Consider the following 10000-nt stretch of genomic DNA (forward strand, 5'->3'; position numbering starts at 1 on the left):
CAAGTGTTAGCACACTGAACCACGGTTGATTAGGAAGGGCATCCTATCAGGAAAGGGTGACACTGCTATATAACCTCTCAATAGTGAATTGAGAGAGGCCTATGTCCTGCAGTGGAATGAGTGGGTGTATAAAAAAAAAATATATATATATATATGTATGTATGTGTGTATGTATCACACACATACAAACACACACACACACACACACAGATACACATACACAGAGACACAGACACACACACACACACACACACACACACACACACACATATATATATATATATATATATATATATATATATGTATATATATACATATATATTATAAATAAAAAAGTATATATGTATACACACACACATGCATATATGTATATATATATGTATATATACATACATTATATTCATATATATATATATACATACATTATATTCATATATATACATATATACATATATATATATGCATATATATATACAAATATAAATGACTGCCGCAATGGTCCAGTGGTTAGAGCACTGGACTCCGACCCTCGTGGTCCCGAGTTCAATTCCCCGTCGCGGTGGTCGTAAAAACGCCTGCGCTCTGACTGCTGGCTCGAGCCCGATCTCACGGCGAGATAAGGATAATATAAATTTGATTACAAATCATTATAATTACCTTTCGAGGAACACTACCACATACTTATTGTTTTAATTGATTCGTTGTTTCTTCAGTAGTATTTTTTTTAACCTTTACTGATGTGGGAAAACTGACAAAGCTGATATAATAGATAAGGCAAGATAGAATAATTCTTTCTAATTATTGACATAATTTTACTTTATGTAAATTGTGCGGCATCGCTGTAGTAACCATATTATTTTCATTAACACAGTCAGAAAAAAATAACTATGGCAAGTTAACTTAAGGAAGCTGTCAAGCATTTATCAATCGTGAACTTGCCTATCCCTATTACTGACTTTTCTCAGGTGGGACTGCATTAATATACATTAACACTTCCATACTGACATTCCTTAAGAGTAAAGGGATAAATCAAAAAACATTATCTCTCTCTCTCTCTCTCTCTCTCTCTCTCTCTCTCTCTCTCTCTCTCTCTCTCTCTCTCTCTCTCTCTCTCTCTCTCTCTCTCTCTCTCTCTCTCTCTCTCTCTCTCTCGATCTCTTTCCCTCTCTCTCTCTCTCTTTTAACCTTGGGCACTTGCAAGGAAATAACCTGGGAAATAATACAAAGTACCACATGAAAAGCATTTGGTAGCTGCTTTTGCTAGCATGTGCCTGCGTTCTCATGAGGTCGAATCTCAACTGAATTTAAGGCGCGTGCAACAGTTGCCTCAGCACTCACAGACACACCAACCTCCAGGATGACACAGCCCACTTTGCTTCTCGTGGCTCTCGGCGCTTCACTCGTCGCCGTCGCCTCAACGACAATAGTTCAAGATTGTGGTAAGTTGAAAATGCAAAACTTGAAGGTACGCATTAAAAGGCAAGATTTTTTTTAACGTAAGGTTCAGTGACTTATCAAGCTGACAGTTTATCAAGAATCACACAAAATTTGTTAAGAATAATTGGGGGCAACTGTGAATTATCATTCCGATTCTTAATGTTTTTACTGGTAGGGTGATGCAAACAAGTGATCCGGGATCAAGTGCATTTGTTGACATTTTAGTAAATGATTAATGAAGAAAATACACAGGTAATAAAGACATTCTCCGAGCGTTTTTAATCATTTATTTAATAATTATTTTTTATTTTTTTTAGTCAGAGAAGACTTCCTTTTTTCGCTTTTCCTTTTTTATAGCTATACACGTCACTGGCTAAATGATTTAATTAAAAAGCACTTTACCTATTATTCTTGTACTTAAAAATAAAATACCCACGGTGTATTAACAAAGCCAAAAGCTGCACTGAGAAACATTTACACCCATTAGAAGTCTGCTCGTATATGTCATTACATGAGGACGATATTCTGAAATCACTGTTATAATAAGATCAAAAGTAAAAGTAGAGAAATGCTTTGAGAGTTTTATCAGTCTAATTACACAGTCATGATCATTTCTGCACCATAATCTAATCAGGCTCAAAGGCAACGGTGAATGGGGTGAAGGTGTCAGGCTGCGAACTGCCGCCATGTCTGCTGAAACGCGGGGAGGACATCGTCGTCGAAATCGATTTTGAAAATTGTAAGTCCTTAGAGTACTTGTCGTTGATTTGATATTTGTTTACTTATGGTCAGCAAAGTATAACTGATGAAGTGATCTCATTTGAAAAAATCCAGCCTAATTATTACTGCAGTTAATATTCTTTATGTGCAATGACACTATACTGGGTCACCACAAACTGCAGCTTTATACCTCCATTGCCACAATTCAATCCTTCTTCTCTTTATTGCTACAGAAATCCATAAAATGACATTTTATCAAAGGAATCGTTCACTGTAAACCCTCATCCCACCATTCCTAATCAGCCTTTTTCCTCAGTAAAAGAAACGACCGAGTCCCTGACTGCGAAGGTCCATGGTAATATTGGTGGTATTGACATCCCATGGTTTGGCGTCGATGAGAATGCTTGCAATGACTTGACTGTCGGTGACTGCCCCGTAGAAGGAAACGAAAAGGTTTATTATTCGGCACATGTACCAATCCTTAGCAGCTATCCCGCCGTAAGTTCAAACAACATTTTTTTCTTGTTCATTTCACAAGTGTTCCTTTCCTCGTCGAATCGCCAAACTGATATATTTTTTTTATGCATTCATTTCAATAAGTATATAGTGCATTGGGTACTTGTTGTGTTCACTGCTGTGCTATAATTCCATAGATTTAAGTTAACTCAATAATATTGCAGGTGACAGTGATAGTGAAATGGCAGCTGTTGACACAAAACAATGAAAACGCAGCTTGTTTTATAGTTCCTGCACAAATTGTTTAATCTACAGCCATCAAAACGTGTATTCTGAATAAAAATAAACTGGAAAAAGTTTCCTAGGTGTTTTATTTTTCCATAGATAGCAGTTAAGTATCTCATCCATAAAAATAATGCATGTAAAAGATATTGCCTGATTTATTCATATTTAATCTTCATATTTATATCTGTTCATATCTATATCATATTAGGTTTCATTTTGTATCAATAAGACTAGACAACATGGCTGATCAGATGCATCTTCCCTGTTAATACTGTATCTTTAAATGGGAAAGAGAAAGAAAAATACTGTAGCTTGAAAGCACGGGTGTGGAATGCCCTGTCGTTTATCCGCCTTTATCTATTTATTTAAATTTCCATCTGTCTGTGTATTTGTACATACATATATATACATGGATATACGTACACAGACACACACACATACACAAACACACACAATTATGAATATATATATATATATATATATATATATATATATATACGTATATGTATACATATATATAAATACATACATATATATATATATATATATATATATATATGTATATATATATGTGTGTGTGTGTGTGTGTGTGTGTGTGTGTGTATGTATATATATATATATATGTCATATGATGTATATGTATATATATACATATATATATATATATATATATATATATATATATGTGTGTGTGTGTGTGTGTGTGTGTGTGTGTGTGTATGTATGTAGATATATATTTACAGATGCCTATACATGATGCTTATTTCTTTATTTGTCTATAGTTACATATGTAGATACAATTTGAAGATACTATTGTATCCAATACGTATGGGTTATATAATAATTTACAATGTTTTTGTATCTCATACTCACGTCAAAATCCGTAAGAGTCCGACTCCCCTTCTCCCGCACTTACCAGCCTTCCCTGTCAGTCAAGAGTTCACCTGGATGTAAACCATTATACGAATATCAATTAGTGCTTTGTTTGCGCTACGCTCGCCTGGAGAGGAAAACTGTTATATATCCTGGGTGACCCACTGACCGGGGGTTAAGATAAGGGTGCATTTGACCTCTCCAAATTCCATGGATAGTAAATTACGGTATCTATGGGATGGGCTTTCGTTTCATGTATTATCCATTGCAATTAGTGCTGTCAATGCGGAAATGCCATCGGTTATAACGTCATTCCACGTTTGAATTCTTTATTAAACGTCCAATTTTTCCTGTTTGAATGCACCGCACCAATTATACATGCAGTAGTTTACCTGTGTCCTGTTAAAGGGTTCCGTGCCATTCGAGGTTGTGCTCCAAGATGGCGAGGTTCACTTTCATATTCATCTTCCTTCTCAGCGTAATAGGCAGTCGTGGTATTGATATAGAGAGAGCAGAGTTCCTGTCCGGTAAGCAAGCCAAACCTTTATGGTGCATGTATTTATCTGATGGTATATATGTCTACACACCACGAACAGACACACACACACACACATATGTAAATATGTATATATATATATATATATATATATATATATATATAGTAATATATATTTATATATATATATAGTAATATATATTTATATATATATATATGTAAATATGTATATATATGTATATATAGTAATATATATTTATATATATATATGTAAATATGTATATATATATATATATATATATATATATATATATATATATATATATACATTGGGGGTCACCAGACTTATATGGGAAAAAATGACACAAACAAGCATCACACCCAAAGTCTACTTATACTTTTCAGTTCCATCAAGAAACATTTTAGGATTTAAGGATTTTTTTTTTACGTCAACTGAACCCGAGATATTGTCAGGAAAAAATTTTCACACTGGAAATTCCTATTGTAGGAATAGCCGTGGGGAGATGGAATCCTGACCTAGACGTTAACCCCGAAGAGCTGGGAATCTACCAAGAGGGTGACCTCAGGAACGACCCTCGGATCCTGCTTGACAACCGGAATGTCATCGCTAACCCGGAGCTCGCCTGGCCGGACGCACGGGTGCCGTACGAAATACATCCTGATTTCTGTAAGCCCCCTTTGACTATTTTTTTTCTTTTTTCTTGTTAGTTGATCAAATCTATAGGTGTCAAACTTACTTCCTGCAGCGGGCTACATATAATACAAGGGCACGACTATGCGCAGTTCGTGGGTATGGGCAAAGAAGGGGGTTCAGTCAATTCTCGTGTTCTCTGAAAGATCTTATAACCAGCAAGATACAAAATTAAGTGTTTGTTTATCTTATCACTATTTACATAGTAATAAATGTTTTAATATAAGAATTCTTCCATGTCCATTTTTTACATTCATGTTCGATTTCAGGTTATATAGAACCAAAATGTTTCTCCTCGTTTTATCATCTACATCATGTAATAAATATCTGACAAAGTTTTGAACGCGTAAAACTATTTTTCTTTCGTAGCAAAAAAAGAGCGGAGGATTATTCTGCAGGCTATGTACGTCATCACATCTCATACCTGCGTGAAGTTTGTTAAGCGAACAACAGAGGAAGGATACCTTTCCATTGGCAGGTGAGATTTCAAAACCTCTTCTATTGATTGTATCATTTTAGATTACATAGGCGTATGTATCAATTGACTCTGCATAGGTGTATCAGTCAGAGAATGAAAGAGAACGAGACGGCGAGATACAAAAGGAGAGAGGATAAAAGATAAAGAGAGAGGTAGAGCGAAAGGGATGGTGGAGAGCGAGGGAGAAAGAGGGAAAGTTAGAAAGAATGAGAGAGAGAGAGAGGGGGGGAGGAGAAAAAGAGTGAAAGAAAGAGAACGGAAGAGAAACAGACAGGAAGAAAAGTGGATATAAGGAGATAGAGGAAGAGAAAGGAAAAGAAGAAAAGAGGAAGAGAAGGAGAGAGGGAGAAAATGGGTATAAAGAGAGAGAGGGAGAGAGAGGAAGAGAGAGGAAGAGAGACGAAATGAGGAAAAGAGGAAGAGAGGAAGAGAGAAAAAGAGGAAGAGAGGAAGAGAGAGAGAGAGAGAGAGAGAGAGAGAGAGAGAGAGAGAGAGAGAGAGAGAGAGAGAGAGAGAGAGAGAGAGAGAGAGAGAGAGAGGAAGAGAGACGAAATGAGGAAAAGAGGAAGAGAGGAAGAGAGGAAAAGAGGAAGAGAGGAAGAGAGAGAGAGAGAGAGAGAGAGAGAGAGAGAGAGAGAGAGAGAGAGAGAGAGAGAGAGAGAGAGAGAAAGAGAGAGAGAGAGAAGGAGAGAGAGAGAGAGAGAGAGAGAGAGAGAGAGAGAGAGAGAGAGAGAGAGAGAGAGAGAGAGAGAGAGAGAGAGAGAGAGAGGGAGGGAGAGAGAGAGAGAGAGGGGGGGGGAGAGAGAGAGAGAGAGAGAGAGAGAGAGAGAGAGAGAGAGAGAGAGAGAGAGAGAGAGAGAGAGAGAGAGAGAGAGAGAGAGAGAGAGAGAGGGAGGGAGAGAAGGGAAGAGATGAGAATGGTTAATGGTTAAAAGCAAAATAAATATGCTAGACATCTAAGGTCACGTAGCACTATAGGAAGATATAGTAAAGGGTAATGAAGGGCGGTTGAGTTAGTAATTAGTTGCTATACGTCAACAATCTAGAGTAATTCTGTGAAGGTTCAAGATGGGCAAATGAGTTAATGAGTGAATGGATTAACGTAGGATTAGGTAAGGGGATTAGATCTAGTGAAGGATATGTATGCGTCTGAGGAAGGAGAACAGGTTGTCAAAGCAAAAAATGTGGGATGCCGTAAGGATGTCTGACAGGCTGGGAGGTTCGTGAAGAAAGGATAGGTGAGGGAAAGCAGAGGCACGGGCTGCATGGACAGGACAACAAAATGTATGGAACTGAAAGAAGAACATTACATAGGGATCATAGGGGCGGGTCAAAATGTGACATCAGATAGGGGTGTATTAGACGAGTGTGGCTAATACGTAAACGGGCGAGAGCCGTCTCCCAACGTCTGTTCCGCTGAAATGGAGCTGACCAGGTGGATATTGATAGTTTTACAGTATGTAATCTATTATTTCGAAGACTTGCCCAGAAAGATTGTCATCGGGTATAAAGGAAGGTCTTAAATTGGGGGTAATAATTCGTGGCTGGAATATGTGAGAAGCGTGATTAGTGTGATGTGGACATAGCGGCAGAACGTGCTAGAGTATCTGGTTGTTCATCGCCGGGGATTCCAACATGGCTGGGCACCCAGCAAAATCTGACAGATTTGTGGTGTGTGGACAGGTAGAACAACAGTTCTCAATCTTACAGACAGGGGTATTGGTCGAGTGCATAGACTTTATGAGAAGTAATGAGTTACGGGAGTCAGTAAAAATAGTGTAAGAGGAAGAAGGGAGCGAGTATGTGTTTTAAGGAAAAAAGGGGTGCATAAAGTTCTGTAGTAAGGACACTGGATTCAGGAGGGAGCGGGTATTTGCGAGTTGGGAAGGTTCCCGCTAAAACAGCACCAGAGGTGGATTTTAAACCATCAGTGCAAACATGAATACTGGAGGAATGAGTGGAGACATGGTCAAGGAAATGGGTGAGAAGGACATAATGGGGGGGGGGGGGGGATATCTGGTGGGTAAGGGAAAACAGATGAGCAAATACGGGGGTATGTATAAACCATAGAGGAACGGAATGGACAGAAAACAGAGGAGGTCAGAGTAGGGGAAAGGGGAATTGGATAGGAGGGTATCCATGCGAATGGTGAAAGGAATAGGTAAACGTGGAGAAGAAGCAAAGGTAGGGAGCAGGGACTGTGGGATAGTTAGTTTGGTGAGGGAAAGTTGATGGAAGCGAGACCGCAGTGGTGGATTGTATCAAGATGAGCAAGAAAGGAGGTTGAAGCAGAGGAGTAGATGTGGCATCCATAATCAAGAGTGGAGAGGATCAAGGCAACAGGAAGATGAAGGAGAGTTTTGCAATCTGAGCCTCAGGATATATGGGAAAGAGTCTGTAAGATTAGGACGCAGCAGCGAGTTTTTTATTTAATGTAAAATATATGGTCTCGCCAGGATAAAAAAAAATAACGCCAAGGAATTTGCCAGAAGAACGGTACTGGAGTGGAGCTATATAAGGAGAGTGGAGGTTAGGGACCTACACGTGCGCGAGAGAAAAGGGTGGAAAAAGATTTGGAGGTACAAAGGCGAAAGCCATGGTTAGTGGCTCAGGAAGATACTGATGATGTTGCAGATTGAAGGAATTGACGGAGAGTTGATATGGATGTGCCAGAGGCGAAGATGGTTAAATCATCAACATATAGTGATGACTGGGTTCCTGGTGGTAGAACTGAGACATTGCCATTAACGGCGCCTTCGACTGGGGAAGGGATGGTGACGTGAAGGAAGCAATTCTGACCTGGAAGTGTGTTTGGAGAGGGACTTTATAAAGATATCCATGTTTCCGCATATGCCTAGGGAGGACAATTGTTGGAGAATGTGTACTGCCATGTGGTATCATATGCTTTTTCTATGTCAAAGAATATGGCTAATATGGAGTTATGGCGTGCAAATGCAGATGTAATATATGTCCTGAAATGAACAAGGGGGTCAGCTGTACTTCGGGCACGGCGGAAACCAAACTGGGAAAGAGAGAGAAGATTGTGAGATTCAAGATACCACATTAAGTAGTAGTTAACCATTCGTTCTAGTAGTTTGCACAAACAAATAATTAGAGCGATGTGGCGGTAATCTTGAGGGAGGGTACCCAATTTATTGGGTTTAAAGAAGGGGAGGATAAGAGCTTCTAGCCAAATAGAAGAAAAAATTCCTGTCATTCATATGTGGTTGAAAATAGTTAATATGAAGGATAGGAGGAAGATGGAAAGTGTTGAAGCATATGGTAGTGAATACCGTGCGGCCATTCATGGGCGTTGTGGGACGACTGTAAGGTAGCATTGAGTTCAGAGGAAGAAAAAGAAGCATTATAGGACTAAGCAGAGGACAGATAATGGAGGTGCATTCTTTGGTGGTCTTAATGGAAGAGAAGTGTGGAGAAAGGGGAGAGCCACTACTGACCTGGCTGAAATAGTCACCCAGTTCATTAGCGACTTGGAGAGGATCAGAGATAAGAGTATCCTAGATATGGAGGACGGGGACTGGATGGGGGGGAGGGGATAGATGAAATAGATGTAGATGTATGAATATAATTTCGCCAGCTTGTTGTTTTACTGTTCAGGATTGTATGACGAAGACAGATGGATGCAATTTTAAAGGAGATAAGGGCTGATAGCTGATTAGGGATGCCTCGTTTGTAGCGATAACTGTTCCAGGCGAAGTGTTTTGGTGCAATCAGAATTCCACCATGGAACACATTTGGAGGTATAAGGTCTTGAGGTTCAGGGAATGGCTGTATTCGCAGCTCTTAGGACTGTAACTGTGAAACACTGTAGCATATCTGGAATGGCCGAGAATGGGGGATGGAGGGGTAGGAATGACAGAGAGTGAAGTGAAAGTATGCCAGTCAGCTCTATCAAAACTTATGAAGCAGGAGAAAGGAGGACTGGAAAGTGGTCTAGAAATGACTAATGAAAATCTAAATGGAGAGAAGGGGAGCATAAGGAGAGGTCAAAGCATGAAAAAGATTGCGTACACATGTCAAAAGGCCTTTTTTGTAGCATTCCGAAACCCCTTACACTTTGATACAATGTTTCAAGTTGTATCGCGGTCGCTACAAAACACGAAATCATCGTCGAAGTTTATACTGACATACAAGGTGTTGAGTTATTTTTCATTTTATTTCACATGAAAAAGTCCATAGAAAAAACATTAAAGTACTTAATATGCTGGTATGATTTTTAATTACAAGCAAATCATTGTGGAAGCTTCAAATATAATGGAAAAAGTACCTGACTACTCTGTAACTTATATACACACCACTCTTCGCTTCACAAGGCTGTGGACAGTTTAAATGTATTTCTCATATTCTATTCTCATATCCGCACAATTGAGTTTCAGTCCTCGTTTACCCACGACAACAACGGGCGAGGGATTGGGGGGGGGGGGGGGCGAGGAGAGAGTGAGATAGAGAAGATAAGAGAAGAGAGAGGGAGATGGAAGGAGAGAGAGATGAAGTTAATTTAGTTACTAATTTACTTTTAATC

At 39.1% G+C, this 10000-nt stretch overlaps 2 protein-coding genes across 2 annotated transcripts in view; both read left to right on the top strand.

Annotated features, from left to right (window-relative positions):
- The first annotated feature begins 1331 nt into the window (after nt 1–1331).
- On the top strand, nt 1332–2973 carry LOC125033662 (NPC intracellular cholesterol transporter 2 homolog a-like). Its single transcript, XM_047625351.1, has 4 exons — nt 1332–1439; nt 2072–2176; nt 2474–2655; nt 2838–2973. The coding sequence occupies exons 1-4, from the start codon at nt 1358–1360 to the stop codon at nt 2919–2921; spliced, it is 453 nt and encodes a 150-aa protein (XP_047481307.1). The 5' UTR covers nt 1332–1357; the 3' UTR covers nt 2922–2973.
- A 1237-nt stretch (nt 2974–4210) lies between these two features.
- The window catches only part of LOC125033247 (astacin-like metalloendopeptidase), a 7378-nt gene continuing 1588 nt past the window's right edge, over nt 4211–10000 (top strand). Inside the window, exons 1-3 of the mRNA XM_047624629.1 lie at nt 4211–4298; nt 4776–4955; nt 5349–5457. Of these exons, the coding sequence (XP_047480585.1) occupies nt 4211–4298; nt 4776–4955; nt 5349–5457 (377 nt within the window). The remainder of the gene's footprint in view (nt 4299–4775; nt 4956–5348; nt 5458–10000) is intronic.

The sequence above is a fragment of the Penaeus chinensis genome, chromosome 16 (assembly GCF_019202785.1).
Source record: "Penaeus chinensis breed Huanghai No. 1 chromosome 16, ASM1920278v2, whole genome shotgun sequence".
In the NCBI taxonomy this organism is placed as follows: domain Eukaryota; kingdom Metazoa; phylum Arthropoda; class Malacostraca; order Decapoda; family Penaeidae; genus Penaeus; species Penaeus chinensis.

What these genes read in the sequence shown, in the direction of transcription:
- LOC125033662 (XM_047625351.1), top strand. Translation starts at nt 1,358, where the DNA reads ATGACACAGCCCACTTTGCTTCTCGTGGCTCTCGGCGCTTCACTCGTC. An exon ending in GACAATAGTTCAAGATTGTG is followed by an intron (nt 1,440 to 2,071) that starts GTAAGTTGAAAA and finishes TAATCTAATCAG; the next exon opens with GCTCAAAGGCAACGGTGAAT. An exon ending in TCCTTAGCAGCTATCCCGCC is followed by an intron (nt 2,656 to 2,837) that starts GTAAGTTCAAAC and finishes ATAATATTGCAG; the next exon opens with GTGACAGTGATAGTGAAATG.